Source organism: Nyctereutes procyonoides, unplaced genomic scaffold, assembly GCF_905146905.1.
Source record: "Nyctereutes procyonoides isolate TBG_1078 unplaced genomic scaffold, NYPRO_anot_genome, whole genome shotgun sequence".
Lineage (NCBI taxonomy): Eukaryota > Metazoa > Chordata > Mammalia > Carnivora > Canidae > Nyctereutes > Nyctereutes procyonoides.
The window spans coordinates 24,532,882-24,559,586 of record NW_026575040.1 but is presented as its reverse complement, the minus strand read 5'-3'; the positions used below and the strand labels follow the sequence as shown (position 1 = coordinate 24,559,586).

The window sequence follows — 26,705 nt, the reverse complement described above, 5'->3', positions numbered from 1 at the left end:
ACACAGGCACACACTCATCTCAAAGCCTTTGCCCTTGCTATTCCCTTTGCTTCTAGAATGCTTCTTCCAGATATCTACATGGCTCCTCTCTCACTTCCTTCAAACCTTTGCTCAAATATGTCTTTCTCAATACAGCCTTTCCTGATTACCCTTTTCAAAACTGCAGCCCCATACCTGCTTCCTTAGCGCAGTAGCAGCACATCAGTCTCATAAAATTGTAGCCCCTCAAATGTACAAGATAATTTATTTATTCATTGATTTTGATGACTGGCTTTCTTCCTCTCCCCCCACAAAAATGTAAGCTCCATACAGACTGAAATTTTTTACTTTTTAAAATCTGTTTTGTTCACACATGGCTCTATCTGAAACCCCCGGGGGCAGTGTCTGGCACATACTATATGTTCAGTAAATACTTGCAAAATGCTTAGATTGGATGGATAGATAAACTAGTAAGTAAATGAATGAATTACCAAAGTTCTGATTATCGTAAGACAATCAACACTACCACAGTCAAACAAGATCATTCCAGACAAAATCGTTGAAATGTGATGTTTTAATTAGCTTATCCACCATACAAAAATTTACAATTCACAATAGACAATTCCTTAGTTATTAAGGTTACTTTTCTTCATAGAAAATACCATCTTGAAATTACTTCATAAGGTTTAAGATTTTATTTTGTCATTAAAAGAATCTATATTTCAAAGTTAAGCCTAGAAATAAAAATTAGAATTCCCTTTAAATTAGGAAGTTCTGTTGGAACAATTAGAAGACACAATATTACATTAAAACAAGGTCCACCAGGGGACTATAATTCAAATGGCATTTATTAAAGCTACTCAAAATAATAACAATGGCAGCTACAATTAGAGGCTTGATAAATGCCAGATACTGAATTAAATGCTCAAATACTGAATTAAAGAAGTGTTCTAAGGTGTGGGTCTATGTTAAGGGACATAAAAGTATTTTTTTAATAAATGATTATAGTTCTAGGGATGAAATTAAGGATTTTTCTTTTACAAAGCCAAAGTATGACAACTAGAATATTATACATTTGGGAATGCTAAATCACAAAGAAATGGAGAACTGGCATAAATGCATTTATAAATATGTCCTAAAGGCCAATAAGTATATATGACATACAATGTCATTCAAAGTATTTATAATTTTATTACTCACTATAAATGTCGTAGTTCAAAATTGACTTATTTTTGTGTTTGTGTCATGCTAATATTTAAACCTATTCTAGCAGAGAATACTGATTAATATATTCACTAACCATTATTTTCTTATTCAATTCACTATTCATTTGTTTATTCCTTATTCATATTCAGACACTCCTATAACTATAGAATAGTAATATTTTTCTGGTCAACTTATAAATGTATTTTTCTGGTCAACTTATAAAACGTTATTTAAAATGTGTTTTTAAGCTTCCCACTATAATGGAGCAACTTGTGTCAGGATCAACCCATCTGTTGAGAACTAAAAAAGCTAGATGAAATATATAAAATGTTTGAAAATATATAGAACAAAATCTGACAAAACTTAAAGGGCCAAGAACCAGCAGAGAAGAGAAAGGTATTAAAGTAAACTTAATATTCTGTACCTTTCCCCTTAAGGCATTTGCTAATTCCTCAGCTTCCCAGAGATGAGAGAAGACAATAGAGTTCAGAACCCAGCAGCACTTGGCGGGATGAACACTGGGTGTTATGTTATATGTTGGCAAATTGAACTCCAATAAAAAAATAAAATAAAATAAAAAATAAAGAACCCAGCAGGGAAGAGGATCTTTGGTAACACTCGAGGTTTCCTGTTGACTTCTGAAGAACTGCATTCTAGAAGTAAGAACTAACAAAAATAGAGTCGGCCTTATAAATACTAAAAATCAGCCTCATGATATCTCAATCTGTGACTGGATCAAGATAACCTGTTCCTTCTCTAACTGCATGTGAGAAGAAAAGTAAATTCTCCTCAAGGAAGATAACACTATCCACATCCCCTACAATTTTTTTTATGTGCAAGGTCTAGATTTCAATAATAAATTATGAAGTATGGCAGGGAACAATATCAAACTATTGAAAACCAAGAGAAAAGTAGAAAAGGGAAATCAACCTACAGATGATCTAGATATTGGAACTGTCAGACATGAACTTTAAAATAATTGTGTTAACATGTACATTAGAATGGATGACAAAATGAATAATTTCACTAAAAAAACAAATTATGCATAAAAGAAACAAAAAGTATAGAATTTAAAAATATAATAATGTAACTAAGCATTTAATATATGAGTTTAACAGCACAGTAGACATAGCAGCAGAAGGGAATAGTTGTAAATTAGTCATTAGAAAAATATAAAAACTGAACATGGAGGGAAGAAAAAAGTTGAAAATATCAGAAAAAAAGCATAAGCACATTAGATACATGTTAAAAGATCTATCATATGTATCATTTGGAGTCCCACAAGAGAGAACTGAGGGAATAGGGAGTAGTAAGAGTATTTTAAGGTATTCTGAGAATTTTCCAACATCCAAAAGAAGTCAAGCTGAAAAAATAAGAATCTCTGTAAATTCCAAGTTAGATAAATACTAAGAAAACCATACCTAGGCCAGAATAGTAAAAAGGATGAAAGACAAAAAGAAAGCTTTTGAAATAGCCAGAAGACATATCACTTCAACAAAAGAATTCAAGAGAGTAACAAAAGAATAACAAGCCTGTCAGTTTACTTTTTAAAAGAATGAATGAAGGCCTGAATGGAATGGAATGGTACCTTTAATGTGCCAGAGAAAAGACTAGCAATCTGGAGTTCTATGCTCCATAGAAATGATTCATCCAATATAAATCCAAAATAAGGATTCTTTTCTCCTAATAAAAGTGACTGAATTCAGTTTTTAGAAAATGAAAGGAAGTCTTTAGGCAGAAGAAAAATTATTCCAGAGAGAATCACAGAAATGCAAAAAAAAATGAAAAAAATGAAGTATTGTAGGTAAATCTACACAAATAATGAATATGGTGACAACAACACATGTTATTTGTTACTGCTGTCTTGTTAGTTTTAAAATATACAAAGAGTTAAATACATGATAACAATGGCACAGAGAGTAGACAAGGAAAAAAAAGAGAGTAACAAGGAAAGTTAAAATGCTCTAAATTCTTACATGGCTCACAAAGTAGTAAAAGTACTAAATTAAATAGATGTGTTGTAATCTTAAGAATAACCACAAAAACAATATTAAAGGAATGATAAGTAACAAGCTAACATGCTTAGAAATGGAACAATAGAAATATTGCTTATGCAAAGGAAAGCAACAAAAACGAGAAAAATAAATGTAGAACAAATAGTAAGATAATTTATTAATCATAAATATATCAGTAATTATATTAACCATAAATGAACTAAATATTTCATTTAAAAGCCAAAGTTTATCAAACTGTATTTTTTAAAACCACTATATGTTGCATCTTAAATTTAAGAACATTAAGGGGCTCAAAGTCAAAATATAGAAAAACTATATTTTTATATATAAATATATATATTGATTAATGTGAACATTAATCAAAGGAAATCTGGTATCCCTACACTAATCTCAGATGAAGTATACTTCAATATATAAGAATTACCAGAGATAAGCAGGGCCATCCATAACAATAAAAGATTATTCTTCCAGGAATACATAACTCTATGTATGCATAAATCTACTATGTAACTTAAAAAAATATAAAGAAAAAACTGACAGAACTAAAAGGAGAAATAGACAAATTTAAGAATATCTTGATAAACTAAAATATGGCTGTGATAGTTAATTTTAATGTGTCAATTTGAGTGGGCCATGAGACAGCCTGGACATTTGGTCAAATAGTATTCCCTATGTGTCTGTGAGAGCATAATATGAAAGAGACCTTTAAATAATGTAGGTGGCAGAACAGATATGCTGTTGTTCCAAACTACAGAACAGAAAGTAAACTTTAAAAGGATGTGAAGTTCTAGTTAATATGTAGGAGAATTTACTGTCCAGAGAATTATCTATCTCCTAAATTACACACTTGGACATGTCAGAGTAAATATTCAAGGAAAATATTCAGCAACACTCTAGGAATAGATTGTCAAGTTGAAAGAAAATCTGAACAGGATGATTTTTGAAGACCGTTCTAATTCCCAGGTTTTATCATTCTGTACAACCTAAAACTATATTAATAGAATTATTAGATCAAAGCGAGTATCAATTGGAAGTAAGGTATAACATTTAGGAAAGATATCACAATTGATACCGTAGATTTAAGAGTTATCTCCATGGAGATGAAAGTAGTCAAGATAGAAGAGGAACCCTCTGCGGAACACATTATACAGAGAGAAGAGTACAGACGACTGAACCAGAGGAAATTCCACTGAGATCCAGTGAAGGAGACAGGGTCACAGCAGTCTGAGAATCAAGAATTTCCACAAGACTCATGAAGATCAAGGAAAAATAACATTCAAAGAAGGGATATTCCCCCCTCCCCACCAAATCCATAGAGAAGTGATAAAGGATGGTGTTGAGGAACAGCCCCTGTAGAAAGTTTCCAGTGACCGGTGTTTTTTTAATAGCAGCCCAACCTAACCTATATCCTGAGTAACAAAATATCAGATTGCTTAAAGCCTACATAATACCTTAATTAGAGCAGCACACAATTTTGAGAAGTGTATGAGAGCCAGAAGACATCTCTTTTCTGCACTTTCTATTTGCAACTGTGCACAATGACTATGATGGCAAATTTTTAAGTATATAGTAAACACTCTGTGGAGGAAAAAAAAAGACTCCCTATTTCAAAGAGATTTAAGGATAGCATAAAAATCTAGAACACAAATAGGACTAAGAACATCAATGCTGCCTCTTCCTTCCTTCCCAGTTAAAAAGCTGAGGAACCAATGACTGGATAACTTGTGCCCTACAATACTTGGGATAACAGCAAAGATTTAGTGTCTGGGACACCTGGGTGGCTCAGCAGTTGGGTGCCTGCCTTCAGCTCAGGTCATGATCCCGCAATCCAGGATCGAGTCTTGCATCGGGCTCCTTGTGGGGAACCTGCTTCTCCCTCTGCCTGTTGTCTCTGTCTCTGTCTCTCATGAATAAATAAATAAAATATTTTTAAAAAAAGATTTTGGGTCTGGAATAATTTCTATCACCTTTTGATACAGAATTTTAGAAAAATGAAATGGAAGGGATTGGGCATTTCTCATCTCTAGTGGTACTCAATAAAATTTCCCATGTCCTTTTCCCTCTAGACACCAAAAAGTTACAAAAATGTACAGGATAATCCATTAAAAAGTAATAACGAACTAGGGGTGGTGGAAGGGGAGGTGGACGGGGGGTGGGGGTGACTGGGTGACGGGCACTGAAGTGGGCACTTGACGGGATGGGCACTGGGTGTTATTCTATATGTTGGCAAATTGAACACCAATAAAAAATAAATTTATATATAAAAAAAGTAATAACCCCAAAGTTGTAAGAATCCTTGTAAAACTAGCACTGTCTTTGTATGTCACTGATTGGCGGGTACTGATTATCACTTCATTCTAATGGCCTCATTTTCAGTTAAACAAGAAAATAGAGGATTTTGAAAAAATTATACCATCTTTTCAAACAAATTAGTATATTAGATGGAAACCAAGTTCAAACAAAAACTAATACCTTCACAAGTATAACTGCAAAAGTACTTAAAGAACTTTTGGATTTGTTGCTGTACCATAAGGAATAAACGCAGGCAAAAATAACACTCTTTAAACACATGTATTAATAAATATACATGTTCTTTTACACACATTGAAAGGTGCCTGTGAGGGTAGGTTCCATGTTACATATCTTTTTTTATCACCAATCCTTTACTGCAGGACCAAACCACTATAAGCTGATAAACACTATAAGCTCACAATAATGCCTGAGAATCGGGAATATAAATTCCAACCAAAAAAAACAACCTCCTTTGTAAGCAAAACAGATGCATTGCCTAAGGCCCATAATATTTTGTGGGACAGACAAAAATGTTTAAATTTAAATTATTTTAAAATTAGAAGAAAAAGATGAATACATAATGAATCCATAATAATAAACCCAGCCTGGATTACATTTGTCTTTATACTCACACAATTGTAAAATATACTTTTTAATGTTTTTTGGAGGAAGGGGCCAACAAAATGCCAATGAAAGTCATAATGTGACCTACTCCACACCCCATAAATATACAGAGGGCTTTCCTGTGGAATAATGTGTGCTGGTTCCACAACCTCCACATTTTGGAACCAAGAACAGCCTTAGTTAGTTTTAAGAAAACCTCTAATTATTTATTTCTTTTCCATCCCATGTTACCAAACTACATAAAATTTCAATTAAGAATTTTACACAAGAATAGTGGTCTTTATATGCTTTAAAATGATTTGTCTTGGGCCTCCCACATGAACTACATAGAAAGAATGGATTACCAAGAATGGAAAAGTTCCAGAGAAGTTGGCTAAGGAGGAGAAGCCTAAGCCCACCTTGTCCCCAGGGTTACAAACCAGGTAACACCCACATAAGTGTAAATAACCCAGAAACTACCAGAAATCTAGCAGAACAGACTCTCCACAGCTAAATGTAGAAAAGACACACAAAACAGGGTAGGAAGGGCAGAGACGCAGTCAGGAGCTCAATAGACCTATGCGACTGTCCATGGAAGGGAAAAGACATCATGGGTGCAGAGACTAGAAAGAAACAGACCCTTACAACAGGTGTCCCAGGCCCAGAGAATCCCTATAACATTTGGTTTTGAAAACCAGAAGGGCATATTTTTCTCAAGAGCTTACAATCAGCAAGGCTTAACATCTGGAACTTCAAAATTCAACCTGCTCCACCCTGGAAGAGCCTGGAGAGAGGGCAATAGGGAACTGAGTCCTTACCCTAAAAGACAAACCATAAGAAACATCTCCAAGGACATACATCATAGAAGCATCAGTTTGAAAAGATACCTGGAGTTTACGGAGGGTGACTTGTTTACTAATCTCAGAGAATGTATTGGAGAAGCAGTGATCCTTGGGAGACTTCTCAAGGAACAGAGGAGATGGTGAACATTACTTTCCTCCCCTGCCCCTCAGCCTAGACACAGAGAGCCCCCAACAAAGCCTACCCAATTTTACAATTAAGATACATACTAATTAAAAAGGCAAAAAGTAGTAACAAAGAAAAAATTTGAAAAGCTGCAAGAGAAAAGAAAACAGTTACATACAAGGGAAACTCTATAAGGCCATCAGCTGATTCTTTTTGGCAGACACTTTGCAGAACAGAAGGGAGTGGGACAGGATATATTCAAAGTGATGAAAGGAAAAAAAACTGCAGCTAAGAATACTCTATCCAGCAAAACTATCATTCAGAATAGAAAGAGACAGTTTCTCAGACAAACAAAAACTGCAAGAAATATTTAAGGGAACTCACTAAGTAGAAAGGAAAAACCACAAGTACAAGAAAAAGAAGTAGGAAACAAAAGCAATAAAAATAGGTACATTTCTAAAAATTAGTCAAGAGATCACAAAATTAAAAGATATAAAGTATGACATCATATACCTGAAACCTGGGAGACTGGGGAGAAGACTAAAGAATGGGTTCAAACTTAAGCAATCATCAACTTATTTTAGACCACTATAGGCATAAAATGTCATATATGACCTAATAGTAATAACCACAAAAACTAATAATATATATGCAAAAAATAAGAGAAAAGAATCCAAATATATTATTAAAGAAAGCCTGTAAACTATGAGAGAAAAGAGCAAGAGAAAAAAGGAATAGAGAAGATTTACAAAAACTACCATAAAACAACTAACAAAATGGTAATAAGTACATACATAGCAATATTTACTTTGAATGTAAATAGACTGTTCCAATAAAAAAAAATAGGGTGACAGAATGGATAAAAAAGCAAGACCCATATATATGCCACCTACAAAAGATTCATTTCAGACCTAAAGACACATGCAGATTGAAACTAAAGGGATGGAAAAGCATTTATCATGCAAATCGAAGTAAAAAGAAAGCTAAGGTAACAATACTTATATCAGACAAAATAGACTTTAAACGAAGACTGTAAAAGAGACAAAGAAGGACACTCTACAATCATAAATGGAACAGTCCAACAAGGTATAACAATTGTAAATATTTATGCACCCAACATGGGAGCACCCAAATACATGAAGCTACAAAAATAACAAACAGCAGAAAATCAACAGGGAAACAGTGGCTTTGAATGACACATTGGAACACATGGATCTAACAGCAGATCTATTTGTAACATTCCATCCTAAAACAGAAGAATACACATTCTTGTCAAGTATGCATAGAACATTCTCCAGAATAGATCACATATTGAGCCACGAATCAAGACTCGACAAATTCAAAATGATTGCAGTCATACTATGCATCTTGTCCAATCACAACACTATGAAACTAGAACTCAACCAGAAGAAAAAAATCTGGAAAGAGAATAAATATATGGAGGCTAAATAACATGCTACAAAACAATGAATGAGTCAACCAAGAAATTAAAGAGGAAATCAAAAAATACATGGAGACAAATGACAATGAAAACACAACAGTCTAGGAAATGCCTAGATGGCTTAATTGGTGAAGTATCTGCCTTGGACTCAGGTCATGATTCCATGATCCTGGGATCAAGCCCTGCACTGGGCTCCCTGCTCATCGAGGAGTCTGCTTCTTCTCCCTCTGCCTCTGCCTCTCCTCCCCACTCATGCTTGCTCACACTCTCTCGTTCTCACTCTCTCTCAAATAAATAATCTTTAAAACATACACACATACACACACACACACACACACACACACACAATGGTCCAAAATTTTCTGGATACAGCAAAAGCTGTTCTAAGAGGGAAGTTTATAGCAATACAGGACTGCCTCAAGAAACAAGAAAAATCTCAAATAAAAAACATAACTCTACATCTAAAGGGGTTAGAAACAGACAGAAGGAAGTAGAAGGAAGGAAATATTAAAGATTAAAGAACAAATAAAATAGAAACCCCCCCAAAAAGAAAACAGATCAATTAAACCAGGAGTTGTTTCTTTAAAAAGATCAACAAAATTTGTAAACCTTTAGCCAAACTCAAAAAAAAAAAAAAACTCAAGCAAGATCAGAAATGAAAAAGAAATAACAACACCACAGAAATAAAAAGGATTATAAGAGAATATTATAAAAAAATTACAGTCCAACAAACTGGACAACTTAAAAGAAGTGGATACATTCCTAGAAACATGTAATCTCTCAAAACTGAATCAGTAAGAAATAGAAAATTTGAACAGAACAATTACCAACAAGGAAATTGCATACATAATCAAAAACTACCAACAAACAAAAGTCCAGGACCAGATGGCTTCACAGGTGAATGCTACCAAACATTTATTTTTTTAAGATTTATTTATTTATTTGAGAGAGAAAGAATGAGCAGGGGGAGGGGCAGAGAGAGAGAGAGAGAGAGAGAGAGAGACTCCCCACTGAGTGCAGAGTCCAACTCAGGGTTCATTCCCACAACCCCGAGACCATGACCCAAGCTGAAATCAAGAGTCAGACACTTAACCAACTAAACCACTCAGGTGCCCCTATCAAATATTTAAAAAGAAGTAAGTACCTATTATTCTCAACTATTCCATAAAAAGAGAAAAGGAAGGAAAGCTTCCAAATTCCTTCTATGAGGCCAGCATTACACTGATACCAAAACCATATAAAGGCACTACAAAAAAAGAGAACTTATCTCTGATGAACCAATATTTCTGATGAACACAGATGTAAAAATCATCAAGATATAGCAAACCAAATCTAACAATACATTATAAAAAAATCATTCACCATGATCAAGTGGGATTTATTCCCAGGATGCAAGTGTGATTCAATATTTGCAAATCAATCAACATAATACATCACATCAATAAGAGAAAGAAAAACCATATGATCTTTTCAGTAGATGCAGAAAAAGCATTTGACAAAGTACAACATCACACATGATAAAAACTTTCAAGTAGTTTTAGAGGAAATATACTTCAGCATAATAAAGCCATTTATGAAAAAGCCACAGCTAACATCATACTCAATGGAGAAAAACTGAGAACTTTTGCTCTAATATCAGGAACAAGAGAAGAAAATCCACTCTCACCACTTTTATTCAACATAGTACTGCAAGTCCTAGCCACAGCAGTCAGACAACAAAGAAATAAAAGTCATCCAAATTGGTAAGAAAGAAGTAAAACTTTCACTATTTGCAGATGACACAATACTATATTTATAAAACCCTAAAGACTCTACAAAAAAACTACTAAAACTGATAAATGAATTCACTAAAGTCACAGGATCCAAAATTAACATACAGAAATCCATTAACATTTCTATTCACTAGCAGAAAGAGAAATTAAGAAAACAGTCCCATTTATAATTGCATCAAAAATAATAAAATACCTAGGAATAAACCTAACCAAGGAGATGAAAGACCTGTACTCTGAAAACTAAAATGTTCATGACAGAAATTGAAGACAATACAAACAAATGAAAAGATATTCTATGCTCATATATCAGAACAAATATTATTAAAATATCCATACTACCCAGAGCAACCTACATATTTAATGCACTACCTATCAAAATGCCAAGAACATTTTCCACAGAACTAGAACAAATAATCTTGAAATTTGTACTGAAAGATCTCAAGTAGCCAAAGCAATCTTGAAAAAAGAACAAAACTGGAGGTATCACAACCCCAGATCTCAAGATGTACCGCAAAGCTATAATAATCAAAAGAGTATGGTACCAGCACTAAAAATAGACACATATACCAATGTAACAGAACAGAAAACCCAGAAAGAAATAAACCAACAATTATATGGTCAGTTAGTCATTGACAAAGTAGGAAATGGTGTTGGGAAGGGCACTGAGGAGGGCACATGATGAGATGAGCACTGGGTGTTATACTATATGTCGGCAAATTGAGTTTAAATAAAATATTTTTTAAAATAAAATACAAAAAAAAAGGGCAGGCCCGGTAGCGCAGCGGTTTAGCACCGCCTGCAGCCCAGGGCGTGATCCTGGAGACCCTGGATCGAGTCCCACATCAGGCTCTCTGCGTGGAGCCTGCTTCTCCCTCTGCCTGTATCTCTGCCTCTGTGTGTGTGTGTGTGTGTGTGTGTGTGTCTATGAATAAATAAATAAAATCTTTAAAAAAAATAAAATAAAATACAAAAAAATGATGTTGGGAAAACTGGACAGTGACATGCAAAAAATGAAACTGAATCAGTTTCTCACACCATGCACTCATGAAAGAAACCTCAAAATGGATCAAGGACCTAATTGTGAGACCTAAAAACATAAAAATCTAGAAGAGAACGCAGGCAGTAATTTCTAGGACATTACCTGGAGTAATATTTTCCTAGATATGTCTCCTGAGGCAAGGAAAACAAAAGCAAAAATAAACTACTGGGACTATATCAAAATAAAAAGCTTCTGCACAGCAAAGGAAACAGTCAACAAAACCAAAATACAGCCTACTGAGTGGGAGAAGATATTCGTAAATGATATATCCAATAAAGGATTAGTATGTAAACATATAAATAACTTATACACTTGAACTTATACAGTTCAACACAAAAACACAAACAATTTAAAAATGGACAGAATACAAGAACAAACATTTCTCCAAGGGAAGACATACAGATAGTCAACAGACACATGAAAAGATGATCATCACTGATCATCAGGGAAATTCAAATCAAAACTACAATGACATATCACCTCATACCTGTAAGAATAGCTAAAATCAAAAACACAAGAAAAAACTATTGTTGGTGAGGATGTGGAGAAAAAGGAACCCTCTTGTAGTGTTGATAGGAATGCAAACTGGTACAGCCACTAAAGAAAACAGTACAGAGTTTCTTCAAAAAATTAAAAATAGAATTATCATATGATCCATTAGTTCCACTACTGGTATTTAACTAAAGAATACAAAAACACTAATTTGAAGGGTTACATGCACCCCTTTGTTTATTGCAGCATTATTTACAATAGCCAAACTATGGAGGCAGCCCAGTGTCCTTTGGTAGATGACTGAATAAAGAAGTGGTGTATATATTATTACACCATAAGAAAGAATGAACTCCTGCCTTTTGCAGTGATGTGGACAGAGCCAGAAGGTATAATGCTAAGTAAAATAAATCAGTCAGAGAAAGACAAATACCTAATGATTTCAGTCATATAGGGAATTTAAGAAATAAATTTAAATGAACAAAGAAAAAAAAGAGACAAACCAAAAGTAGACTCTTAACTATAAAGAACAAACCAACAGTTTGTTCACCCACCAGACGGCAGGGGTGGAGGATGGGTGAAACAGATAAAGGAAATTAAGAGTACACTTATGATGAGCATGGAGTAATATACAGAATTGTTGAATCATTATATTTTACACCTGAAACTAAAGCAGTGTATGTTAACTCTACTGGAATTAAATTTTTTAAAAAGAACAAATAGATTATAATCATAATGTTTGAAATTTGAGTCAATTAGCTGGGATTTTTTATATCTTAAAGAATGTGAGACTTATATGAATATGGTTATAATAAAGAATATATGAGAGAGAATTATTTTTTACCCACAACATCATGTTCGGCTTGTTATATTTTCATATACATCATCTGTAGCCCAAGCTTCCTGATGATGTTGTGGAAGTTTATATAAGTGCACTTCTGTTGCAGATATTCAACATCTCATTGGGTTTAGATATCACTTCTTCATGAGTTTTCCCCCATGACAACCCCAGGCTGACTAGAAGGTCTCTAATCTATGCTCCTCTATCAAATATACCAGTTGTAGTAATGTTTAGCAAACTATTTTTAAATTATCGTTGCTACTGTAAACTTAACAATTGTGTGACGATACATGCATTTTATCAAACTGTAAAAATCTTGAAATCAAGAAAGGTTAGCACTTCCTAGCATATCACATGGGCTCAAAATATTTGTTGACTGCCTGCATAGCAAATGAATAGGTTATAATAGCTCTCCAGTCTATGACCAAATCTATAGGAACTGATGTAACCCAAAGATGTATCATCCCCAATCATGATGATGCTAATGATGGTGTCAGCTTTCTCTGAAAATCTGTTCCAAAGCAGATATAGAATCAGATACGTGGCCAAAACATTTGGCCTCATTACATCACAATGACTATTGGTCTGTAAAATGAAATTATGTATAAGGAAGATCCGAAAGTTATATTCCTCATACAAACAATGTCAATTAACTAATTGCCCATTAAAAATAAAACATTATCTCTATGATATTTGTGCCAAAAATGTCCAATCCAAATCTATTTGGGTGTTGTAATGGTCTTTTCCAAAATTCTATATAATGAAAAACTGTTGTAAACTTAAAAGAGAATAAAGGGATTACAAGCCAAACACCATGTGTGAGCATCTATTAGGTACCGTACCAAAAATAAAAACCAGCTCTGAGAGATAAGATGTTTTATGGACAAATGGAGAAACTGAAAAATGGAATCTATGTTATTTACCAATGTTATATTTCTTGGGTGTATTGACAATATTGCAGTAATACAGGAGAATATCCTTGTTCCTAGAAAATTCTTCGAGGGATATAGTATCCACGAATCAACCAGTGTAACATACCACCACATTATGAAGGAAGCAAAATGAAGGATAAAAATCATATGATCATATCAACAACTGTAGAAAAAGCATTTGACAAAACTTAACACTCATTCATGATAAAAAACATCAGCAAAGTGGGTTCAGAGGGCACATATCTCAACGTAATAAAGGCCATGTATAACAAACCCACAGCTAACATCATTCTCAGTGATGAGAAGCTGAAAATGTTTCCTCTAAAATCGGGAGCAAGGCAAGGATGTCCACACTTGCCACTTTTATTCAACATAGTACTGGAAGTCCTAGCCATAGTAATCAAATAAGAAAAAGAAATTAAAGGCACCCAAATTGGTAAAGCAGAAGTAAAATTGCAGTACTATTTGCAGATGACAATAAACAACTGAGACTATATCAGAATGAAAGACTTTTGCCCAGTGAAGAAAACCATCAATAAAATGAAAAGACAGGGATGTATGGGTGGCACAGTCAGTTAGGAGTCTGACTCTAGGTTTCAGTTTAGGTCATGATCTCAGAGTTGTGACATTGAGCCCCACATTGGCTCCACACTCAGTGTGGAATCTGCTAAAGTTTTTCTCCCCCTCTCCCTCTACACTCCCTACCCACTCACTCTAAAATAAATTTTAAAATCTTTTTTTAAAAAAGACTACTGAATTGGAGAAGATATTTGTAAATGATATATCTGGTAAGGAGTTAGTATAAAGAATTCATACAATTAAAGATAAAAAATTGGACTTAAAATGGGTAGAGAATCTGAATAGACATTTTTCCAGAGAAAACATACAGATGGCCAACAGATGCATGACAAGATGCTCAACATCACTGAGCATCAAGGAAATGCAAATCAAAACCACAATGAGATATCACCTTACAACTGTCAGAACAGCTATAATCAAAATGACAAAAACTGTTGGTGAGGATATGGAGAAACCGGAATGCTCATGCACTGTTTCTGGAAAGGTAAATTGCTATAACTGCTATGAAAAACAGTATAGATGTTTCTTAAAAGTTTAAAAATAAAAATACCATATAATCCAGCAATTCTACCTCTGGTTATTTACCCCAATAAAACAAAAACCCTAATTCAAAAAATATATGCACTCTTATGTTTTATTGCAATATTATTCATAACAGCCAAAGTGGAAGCAATCTAAGTGTTCACCAATAGATGAATGGATGAAGATATGCTGGACACACACACACACACACACACACACACACAGAAATACTATTTAGCCATTCAAAAGAATGAAATTTTATCATTTGTGACAACATGAGTGGGCCTAGAAGGTATTAAGTTAGTGGAATAAATCAGAAAGAGAAAGACAAATACCATATGATTTTACTTATATGTGGAATCTAAAAAACAAATGAATAAAGCAAAATAGAAACAGACTCATAAGTACAGAGAACAAGCTGGTGATTACCATAGGGAAGAAGGGATGAGGAGATGGGTGAAGAGGATTAAAAAGTACAAACTTCCAACTATAAAATAGGTCACAAGAATATAAAGTATTGTATAGGGATTATAATAAATAATGTAATAACTTTGCATGAATAGGTGAAGAGGATTAAAAAGTACAAACTTCCAGTTATAAAGTAGGTCACAAGATGGAATCCCCGGGTGGCGCAGCGGTTTGGTGCCTGCCTTTGGCCCAGGGCGCGATAAATCCCACATCGGGCTTGGAGCCTGCTTCTCCCTCTACCTATGTCTCTGCCTCTCTCTCTCTCTCTGTGACTATCATAAAACATAAATTAATTAAAAAAAAATAAAATAAAATAGGTCACAAGAATATAAAGTATTGATAGGGATTATAATAAATAATGTAATAACTTTGCATGATAACAGATGGTAACTATACTTATGATGAGCATTTCATAATGTATATAAATATCAAATCACTATGTTGCACAACTGATACTAATACAATATTGTATGTCAACTATACTTCAATTAAAAATAGATAATTTTTTAAAGGGCACAAGGGAACTTTCTGGGATGGTAGAAATTTTCTGTATCTTATTTTGGGCTGGTAACTAGAAAGATGTAAACAACTGTCAAAATTCATCAAACTGAACATTTAAGATTTATGTAGGTTTTTTGTATATAAACTTACCTCCACAAAATAAAATGGAGTAAAATTTTTAAAAGTAAATTAAAAATTAAGTCATATTCACTCTGTGTCATCTGAAGAGCTCAATACTTACCAAGTGATTTCTTTTTACTGCAGAACATTATTTCATCTAGTTATGTTTCAGCAGGTTTCAATAGTTGGCCTATTAAAAAACAAGAAAAGTATACAACATTAGTATTTGAAAAGTGCTCATTAACCATAAATTTCCACCTCTTAACTTTCTTCCTAGTCAAATCTAGATGACTTGGAATCATTGGCACAATAATGAATAACAGATTCCATTTATCAGGCTTAAATCTAACTAGATAAGAATAATTCTATGCAAAAGTAGTCTATTTGTATCACATGCTATATGAAACAATATAAGGTAAGTCCAAATGTGCCATTCTGAGCCAAATTTTCTAATTTATTCCAAACTCTTTGAATCAGAATATATCAGGGGTGAAACTACAGCATCTCCTTTTTATTCAAGTATCATTAGATGATTCCTTCCCAAAGCTAGCACTGGGACCACTGCTAAATTACAGGAGCTACATGTGAGAGGAAATTATTGGCTGGCCCAGCTCGTAGTTCAAAATTTTTCTCAATTCATTCTGTGTATAGTCTTCTCCAGGTAGTTACCCAAAAAGCCAGAATGTTATTGCCACCTTTCAATTTTTCCCTACATGTGGTCTAATTGTGGTAAACTCTATTAAAAGATTTAGAATGAATGAAGAAAGGGTTAAACAAATTATTTCAATCATTTAGAACCTGACAGAATGTAGAAATGAACTCAGGAACCTTTGCAAACATATGACAGGGTGGGCAGGGGTATTGGACACATGCTCTTTCGGTTTGAGAGAGAGATGACTTATCTGCTTCCTGCTCAAAGAAGTGGTGTGCCAGGATGCCACATAAAGAAGTTGCTCATACAGAGACCAGAGGAGAGGAACTGTCACTGCTTATAGTTTAGTAATTACAAGAAAGAAGGATGCTGAGAAAATTCATCGACAGCCACTGCTCCACTATGAATCTCTCAGAGACTAAAAAGCCTGAAACCAAGAATTCTCCTTCTTATGGCCCCATATCAAAGAGTTCCCTTCTGCCACCTCCAGGAAAAGCAGTAACCTTCTGAGGGCACAGCTACTCCTGGATATGCTTGACAAGCAGGACCTCTGACACTTTGCGAGACCTACTGCTTTTTTAGGGACTGATTACTAAAAATGATGAATCTGGGGCACCTGGGTGGCTCAGTGGTTGAGCATCTGCCTTTGGCTCAGGTCATGATCAGGGTCCTGGGATTGAGTCCCACATCAAGTTCCCCGTGGGGTGCCTGCTTCTCCCTCTGCCTATGTCTCTGCCTCTCTCTGTGTGTCTCTCATGAATAAATAAATAAATAAAATCCTTAAAATTTTTAAAATAAAAAACTTAAAAATAAAAATGATGAATCTATGCAAGAAAATTCAGCTGCCAGATACTGCTGAAAGCAGGGATAAGTCATTAAATATTAAAGATAATCCATCACTAATTCTTCTGTTTCTCCCCCAATACCTTCTACCAACTGTGCTGCCCAAGATGAGCCCCTCCCACCACAGCCCCAGGCATCTGGCTGCCTCTAAGAATGTCTGCTGATCAGTGATTGTTTTTCCCTACCATTGCTCATAATAAGTTTCCCTGCTCCAATGTTAGCTACCTATAGACCAGGGTCCACACTGAAGCAGAGTCATCTTTATAAAAGGTAAATGGCATCCTGTCACACCCTTGATGAAAACCCTCCAATAACTTCCCATTGGCCAAAAAAAAAAGAAAGAAAGGAAAAAAAAAAAAGATCAAACTCTAGTATGACTCCTTGGGCTCTCTACAACCTGGTCCCTATTCATTTTTGTAGCCTGATTTCCCATTACTCTCCTCACTGTCCCCATTCTCATTGCACCACCTCATGTCTATACTCCAGAAATACTCAGGTCAGCTTCTTTCCATCTGGGAGCCCAGCACATGCTCTTCCTTCTGCCTAACCCCATCCAACCCTTAACCTAACTCCTACTTTTATTTACAATATTAATTCATACATCACTTCCTCTACAAAGCCACTCTGATCCCCCAAATCAGGGACTGGGGCAACTGTATGTGCTCTCATATAATCCAGAACCTCCACTGCAGAGCCCCTATCATTCTAGAAATATTTGCCTATTACATTATATTGGCTGTTTTCTTATTAGTCTACAAACTCCAGTAGGGTAGGGACTTTATCTGTCTAGTCCATGGCTATATCTCCAGTATCTAATGCATACCAGCATATAGCAATGATCAATAAATATTTGCTAAATGAAGGAATGGATGAGGTCTTTAATTTGTATTAGGAATGGACCAGGGGCTTTCAGACATTAAAAGGCACATCCTTTTTTAATATTTTTTGACTGAAGTATCACTAAAGATTTATTTACTTGGGGGGGGATGCAGAGGGAGAGAATCTTCAAGCAGACTCCCCACTGAGTGTGGAGCCCAATGTGGGGCTCAATCCCACAGCACCAATATCATGACCTGAGCCTAAACAAGAGTAGGACACTCAACTGACTGAGCCACCCAGGCATGACTGTATTGTAGTATAATTAATATACAATGTTGTATTAGTTTCAGGTGTACCACATATAGACTTGACAATTCCATACACTACTCCATGCTTACCACAATAAGTGTAAAGATGCTTCCCTTCTAGCAACTATCCCTTCCCAGAACCTGAACCTACATGCCAGAATGTCTTAGATTTTCCCACACTAGGGGCCACCATGTGTTTCTCATCTACCCCTCCTTCTGGCCAGTCCCCATCCTCTTTCATACCCCCATCTCCAGTGTAGGAAAAACTTCAAAGATGAACATTTACTTAGCAATAGGAAGAGTATTGTAGACAAACAGAAAGAAAAGAGAAATTTGAAAAGCTTAGAGGAGGAGAACAAAAGGAGGCACTGTAGCTATTAAAAAAAAAAAAAACAGATGCACTGAGAGGATTTTTTTTTTATAAAGGAAAAGCCTTCCTGCAAGAAATAACATGGATAGGGGTGCCTGGGTGGCTCAGTCAGCTAAAGTCTGCCTTAGACTCAGGTCAAGGTCACAGGATCCTGGGATAGAGGCCAGCATGAGCCTCCCTGCTCAGCAGGGAGCCTGCTTCTCTCTCTGCCACTGCCTCTACCCCTCCCTGTGCTTGTGCTCACTTGCCCGTGCACTCTCTCTCCTTTCTCTCTAAGAAATCTTTTTAAAAATATAAAAAATAAAAGAAATAAAAAATAAATAATATGGATAAAAGTGTTTTCATCCAAGAACTATCTTTGTTCTAAAAAGTAGTCACAACAGATACAAAATGGGGAGGAGGAGAAGGATGAATGGATTCTGTGACAATGACATCTGGATCTGCTGGCCCCATCTGGCCAGATTAATAGACATAAGGCTCATCCGCAAGGTCTAAGCCAATTTGTTAGGGCTTTAAAATACTCTCCTGAGACTAAGTCAACATGTTGTGTTTTCATGGGCTCAGAGTCCCGGGAGCAGGTGAAAGGAAGAATAATTCTTTAAACAAGAGGGCAAAAGGGACTCTATACCCTGACAGGTGGCAATTAGAATGCAGGCAGGAGAAAGAAATTCAATCTCTCAGGAACTTAATAAGAGTACTGGCCACTAGCCAACTTATTCTTTCTTCTTTGCCACATTGCTCTGAAGGATTAGTCCTAACAGATGACCAGTTCAAAAGATGAATATATAAATGTAACCAAAACATGTATATCCATGATGTCATCACTTCCCTCTCTTAACTTAGATACTTCTGCAAGTACTTCTCGTTTTAACAACCCCTAACCAAACAAACATAAAGCAATACCATATCCTTCCTAAAACTACCTTTCAGCCATACAGCTATTTCATGCTTTTAATTTCTCTAAAACCACTTTCCAAAATGTCTTTAAAATCATTTGTTTTAAAGATACTGAATAAATGCATTTTGTGAACTTTAGCTATTTTATCCTCTGTAGAAAATATTCTCCACTTTATAATTAATCCAGAGTGATAATATAATCACAATTGTATAAATTAGTATTTTTACAAGATTTGTGAAAGGTATTTCTTATTTAATGATCCTATTCAAATGTGTTCACTCCCTGAGACATAAAGTTACAACAAAAAATTAAGAATTAACCCTCAGGCTCATGTTTCTCCAATCCAATATTTTCCTTGTAACAGCAGCAATTCCAGGCATAATTAACAGAGGATTATTAAAATGTAGCAGATTCTAGTTTAGTTTTTAGGAAGTGAAATTCAGTGCCTTCATTCCTGGATATTTACCAACTCACCAAAATACCCCTAGCTGACACTAATTCTGAAAGATGTCAGAGTAAAGAAAAATCCATCTTTTTTTAAAGATTTTATTTTTTATTTATTAATGAGAGAGAGAGAGGCGTAGAGACACAGGCAGAGGGAGAAGCAGGCTCCCTGCAAGGAGCCCGATGTGGGACTTGATTCCGGGCTCCTCAGGATCATGCCCTGGGCTGAAGGCAGCGCTAAACCGTTGGGCCACCCAGGCCGCCCGGAAAATCCATCTTTTGTTGAACTTTCAGACCAGTTAAGGTCTAAGGAAATAGAATAGACAAATGAGGTGGGAGAAAAGGTTTGCTAATGTGAAATCTAGCTCTAGAAGTAGGAATTTAGGATTCTGAATTTCAACCATTTCCAAGTGCTGAGGCAAAATGTATCTATCTGAATATATTCCCTATTTTTTATATCACCCCAAAGTAGAGGAAACAGAAAAAGGAAAGGTGCTGATAAGTCTTATTTAATTCCTGTTTCATCTTATGCAAGGAATTAAAATGGTTTCATTGTGTGAAACTCATAGGGGGGTTTTACAAGAAAGAGAGGTAGGGAAAAGAGGAAGACTGAGAAAGGAGCAGCTAAGTAACTAAGGGCTTTTGTGTATATTAATTCATTTTTAAAGGCAATGAGTAGAGTTTTTTGAAAAGATTGAAAATTATGCTTCCATAAGAATTTTTTTTACATTTCCAGTTCAGGTTTTGAATCTTGCTTACAGAAAATAATTTTTCTAATGGAAAAAATGACATGGTCAAAGGAAGACTCGTTTGTTCAGGGAAAATAAGGAGCTGGTTTCAGACACCTTGAAACTGAGGGTGATAGCAAGACCTCCGAGTTAGAAATGCTACTTAAGCAGCTCTGTGTGGAATATGAAGAAGAGAACATAACATCCTGTCCATATGATTCCACAAGATCTCTACTTATAGTGAAAATGGGTACACCTGAGTACAGGTGACTCAACATTTTTAAACAAAGGATTAAAATGGAGATTTCCTTTAATAATCTGAGATCATTCAACAATCAAGTTATTATTGTTAATTCCCCCTGCTCCAATTCCACGATCACCAAGCAACCAGCTGATAATAACTTGCTTTCCCACAGAAGTCTTTGGGGAAAGAGTGCACTAGTCATGCATGCCAAAGTGAACATTCTCGTCCTCCTGACAGTTATGTTACACGTTTTAAATTAATAAATTGCCATTCTTATTTTATATTACCAGTCTCCTGAGCTAATATTATTAGTCTAACTCAGAAAGATAAATCTGGTTTTGGCATGCTGTTGAATTACAATCCAAAATCCAAAGGACAAACAACCCATTCTAGATGTAGTAAATTCACCAAGAGGCCTCCAAGGGAACAGCCAGCCCAATGACCTCCTCAACGAGTAGGAGGAAGTGGTGGTTGGAGGCTTGTCCTTTGGAGTCAAACACGCTAACCTTGGGTTCCTAGTTTTTCCACCGTACTAATTCATTACAGAATCCAGGGCAAATAAACTCAAATTGGATGGGTTGCTGGGGTTGGGGCCACATGATGAAAAGTCTCATTGGATATTAGTTATCTTGAGGGTAGCCTTCTGAAATTTCTTTGTCAAAGTATCAACATGAACATTAGGATGAAATGAGAACAGTGAGTCTAACTTCATAACAAGATATTCTACAATAAAACAAAAGAGATAAGTGTAAATGAATAATAAAACTTTAAAGAGGACATGTGTTTGAGGGGGGGCACAGTCCTGGGGATAAACTGAGAGGAGGGGAAACAATGGAAAGAGAAAGATTAAAAATGCAAGGTAGAGTGACAGAAAGGCAAAGGAGTTGGAGGAGATCAGAAAAGAAAGGCATAAGGAAGGAGCCAAGGCAGTTGAGGAAAAGACAGGAGCAATAGAAGCCAGGAGAGCAACATGGGACAGATTCTTGGCAGCTTCTCCTTACTTGCCCAGAGTGTTGCCCAGGTAAGCCCATCCCGGCCTGTCTTCAAATCAGAGTCTAGGGAGGAACAAAAGTTCCCTCCCTGGGTCGGTGGGGGGAGATCCTCTACTTCCTTTGAGCAAGGGATTCTCTCCAGTTCCCAGGACTCAGGGACAAGATGGGCCAAAGGAGAAAGGACTCACACAGCTTCAATAAGCCCAAACCTAGACCTCATCCCTTGTGAGGACCTCCCAACCTCTTCTTCCTCTGTTCTCCTCTCTCTGTTCTGGTCTGCTTTCTCTTCTTCTTTGGAAACACTGTACTATATAGGAGACACTTTTAGGATAATAGAATTCCCATCACAGCTCAGCTACTTTTTATCTTGTGTTATTTTGGTCATTTCCCTTTCCTAAGGCTCAATCATTGAATCTGTAAAATAGAGACAATAATGCCTTCCTCCTAGAGTTGCTGTGAGGTTAAATACACACATTATATATGGTTAAATATATATATATATAATATATATAGGGGTCACAAATATTATAATATATATATATATATATATAATGTCACTCCATAAAAATGTGTTTCCTTTTCTCCTCCCATTTGTTTTTTCTTCTTCTACTCCCTCCCTTCCCCCCCCCCTTTTAATCTCCCAGTTTCCCTTCCCTGTTTTCTTAACTTTCCTTCATGTTTTTCAACCAGGCACTTGCTTTCCAATCCACCTCACCTTGTCTCTGAGGACTAACCCAACCAAGAATGGGAGGGAGGGGGACTGACCGGGAGGCCAGCATCAAGGTGGGCATAGGTAAATCTTGAAAAGCCTGCCTGCCTGAGCAATAGTAGCATCTGAGGATGGGAAGCTGGGAGGGCAGGATCAGGGAACCAGCAACCCCTTCTCTCCTCCTGCTCTCCTCCATCTTCTCTGGTCCTACCTTTCCCCTTTCCTTCCTCTGGCTCCAGGTTTCCAAAGGCAAAAAAGCAAAGCTTTGAACAAGCTGACTTTGTGTTCATATCTGCCTTCCAGCCCAAGAATATTCCCTGGGGCCCTCAGTGCCAGGGCCCTGAGGGATGGAGGAGATGAGGCTGAAACACAGCAGAGAGACCCAGGAAAGGAAGATCCTGGTGCAGCAGGGATATCTCAGCCTTGGGAGGAATGACTGAGCTTCTGTCCTACACTTGTACAGCTTTGAATGCGATGTGTGGGTAGGAGATATAGATAATGTTTTAATCATATTTAGTGTCAGTGACAGCTGCCAACAGCCATAGCACTTGTCAATTGTCCATAAGGGAGAAAAGTAGAAGTGAACATAATTTAAGCCTGTGTGTGTAAGTAATTGTCCAAATTTATAAATTGCTTAGCAATTATATCTAATTACCATTCCCTACCAATAAATTATTCCATTTCCCATATAAGATACATTAGATTGATTTTGTTGTGAGTTGTTATGTCAAAACTGTAGTCTGTTTATATTCTGTTAGGCATGCAGCCGTTACCAACCACAAGATTCTAAAGTGGTAAGAATCCTTCCCGCCTCCTTTCCTCCTCTTGCTTATCCCCTGCTCACTTTTATCCTTTCTCTCTTCATTTATTTTTCTCTTTCTTTCCTAGATATTGCTGCCTCTCTAATGCACTTTTGCCCTTCTCATGCTCCCTTTCTCTCCCAAACAAGCCTTCCTCACTGGCTGAGTCATCTTCCTTCCCCTCTCACTTCCCTGTTCCTCCACCATTTTGTGAGTCAGACAGCTGGGCTTGGTCCTGCCAGCTCCATAACCTCTGGCAACTTCCCTCTCTTCTAAGCCCTGGTTTTCTCATCTGTAAACAGGGACAATTAGAGTAACTCAAAAGATCATGAAGCATGTCCACAAAGAAATTAGCACAGTGCCTCCTACTATAAAGTTAGGACTCACGAAAGGAAAGCTATTTTTTCTTAAATGTATGTTTAACTCTCCACAAATAGAAAACCTCCTGTCCAATTTGAGAGCCATCCCTACTGATTCTCAATCAAAAACTTATTGGGTAACTATTCTGTTTAAGATTTTATTTATTTGTTTGTTTGAGAGAGAGAGAGAGAATGTGAGTGGCAGGGGGAGAGGGCTGGGTGGTATAGAGAATCTCAAGCAGACTCCAAGCACTGAGTGCAGAGCCCAATGCAAGGCTCAATTTCACAACCCCGAGATCGTGACCGGAGACAAAACCAAGACTCAGACTCTTAACTGACTAAAGTCACCCAAGTGCCCCAATTGGGTGCCTATTCTATATCAAACCTGGGCTAGATAGAGGGAAGCAAGTATCATTAGGTCCTACCTCTGTCTTTCAAAAGCCTGTAGTCTGAGAAAGATAAAAACAAATACATGGGGACAGCCCGGTTTAGTGCTGCCTTCAGCCCAGGGTGTGATCCTGGAGTCCCGGGATTGAGTCCCATGTCAGGCTCCCTCCATGGAGCCTGCTTCTCCCTCTGCCTGTCTCTCTCTCTCTCTCTCTCTCTCTCTCTCTCTGTCTCTCTCTCTCTCTCTCTCTTTCTCTCTCTCTCTCATAAATAAATAAAATCTTAAAAAAAAATACATGGATCATTTGAATGGCTATCGTGGAAGCAAGGATTAAGCACCATGGAGTCAGAGGGAAGAGAGTCACCAAGCCTGCTTTGCAGAGCCAGCTAAGAGGTCATAGATAGTGATTCTGAGTTGAATCCTTCTGAAAAGGAAAGAAGAGTTTGCTCGTAAAATGAGGTAAGGACAGACAAAAGGAACAGCTTGTGGAAATATCAAGAACTGTGAAAGAGAAGGGAAGGTTTGGGGAGCAGTGACAGTCATGGCAAGGTAGATTACAGATGGATTTTGAAAGAACTGATCATGTTCATCATTGTTGTCATCATCATCACTACCATTCCCTGGGTACTTGGCCTTGTCCTAAGTACTTGACATGTATCATCTCATTTAATCCTCACCAAAACTCTATAAGTGAGGACTGTCATTATCCCCATTTGAAAGATGAGGTGACACAGCAGGGCTATGTTCAAGACCATGGTTAATCCTGCAAGTAATGGGGAAGAGGTCACTCAGAGAAGGATATGGTTAGAATCCAGCCCCCTTGTCCACTGTCATTGCACTCTCTCTATGCAAGCCCATTCTGTCAGCACTTTTGAGAAGGTTACTCTCACAGCATCACCTGGCATGGAAAGACATGGGGGAACAATGACAACAGGCAATTGAAGCTGGATTCTAGAAGTGTTTCTGCAATTGAATTGACAGAGTTTATAAATGGTCCATACATTGGGGCGCAGAACAAGGAGGAATCTGAGGTGGCTTCTATGTTTTCGGCTCAAGACAATGAGGGGACAGAGGTGCCACTAACTGAAATGACAAATACAGGAGAAAAGGGAGAAAGAAGAAAAAAAAAAAAACAGAGTGTCAGGAATTGGATGGGAGAATAATAAGTTCAGCTTGAACACATTAGTCTTGAAATTCCTCTTGATCATTGAAAATATTCTTAGCACTAAAGAGAAAAGACAGATTTGTAGATGGAATCATCAAGATATATGCAAGCACTAAAGTCATGGGACATGAACAATCTCACTCAGGAAGAATAAAAAAAAGTTAGGAGAGGACAGAGGATGAGGACGAGTCAATAAAAAGATGAAGCTAGGTCCGTGGGAACATTCAACTTCAAAAGAAGGGTCAGAGAAGGATATATTGAAATGAAATGTTCAGGCTTTCCTACTGTGATATCTTCTTCTGGGCATCTAGCACACAGCCTGACATGGGGTAGGAGCTCAACAAACTGCAGTTGACCAAAGAAATGGAGAGAGAGAAAGGAAAAAGTATATTTCCAAAAATACAGTGACCAATATATTTAAATTTTACATTTAATATTTAATCAGAAATTAATATTTGAAAAAATTTAATATTGCTAAAAAGTCAAATAAGATTTTAGGCGTGAGGAACACTTGGAGGTTACTATTTTCTTGGAGACCTTTTTGTGAGAAATCCTGAAAATACCAGCATCTATTTCTTGTATATGCAGTACAAGCATCTAGAATACCTACATTAAAAAAAATTTTTAGAAGAGCTACAATTTCTAATTTACTTTGAAACAAAAGGTTAAGTCTTTTCCAACTAAGTGAAAAGTTCTAATTTACCAGGTAAGAATAAAATAAAATCCTCCTGTGCACAAAAAAATTCTCCAGGGGCACAAAAAATTGCTTGGCCCTTCATTTTTACAGATGTATGTATGATGAAACAATATAAAAGCACAAGATAGATAAATATAAGCTTTTTAAAAACCACTCTGAATTTATATTTTGCAGTACAGGCTAGCATAAAACAACACCTGGGCAAAGGTGACCATTCAGGGACACATGTTGGTAATTCCACACACAGTCCTATATTTCTTCATCTCCTTTCCAATAAGCCTTCAGCCCCCAATTAAAATTTCTCATCATTTTCCTTTTTTTTTTTTTTTCCAAAACAGCTCACTATTAACCAGGGACCTGAGACACTTTCATGTCTATCAATCAAACAGCTAGAAGTATCAATTTCTCAGTTTAAACAAATCTCAGCACTAAAAACATAATGCTCTAGCCTCGGAGGGTAGTTTAGTAGTAAATCATTCATGTTTAAAGCATGAATTGGTCATGGAATAAACAATATCTTGAAA

At 36.3% G+C, this 26,705-nt stretch overlaps 1 protein-coding gene across 1 annotated transcript in view; it reads right to left on the bottom strand.

Annotated features, from left to right (window-relative positions):
* ATP8B4 (ATPase phospholipid transporting 8B4 (putative)) overlaps positions 1–26,705 on the bottom strand; it is a 227,912-nt gene that overhangs the window by 200,504 nt on the left and 703 nt on the right. The window contains exon 2 of the mRNA XM_055320253.1: positions 15,887–15,955. Coding sequence (XP_055176228.1) covers positions 15,887–15,914 — 28 coding nt within the window. The 5' untranslated portion in view covers positions 15,915–15,955. The remainder of the gene's footprint in view (positions 1–15,886; positions 15,956–26,705) is intronic.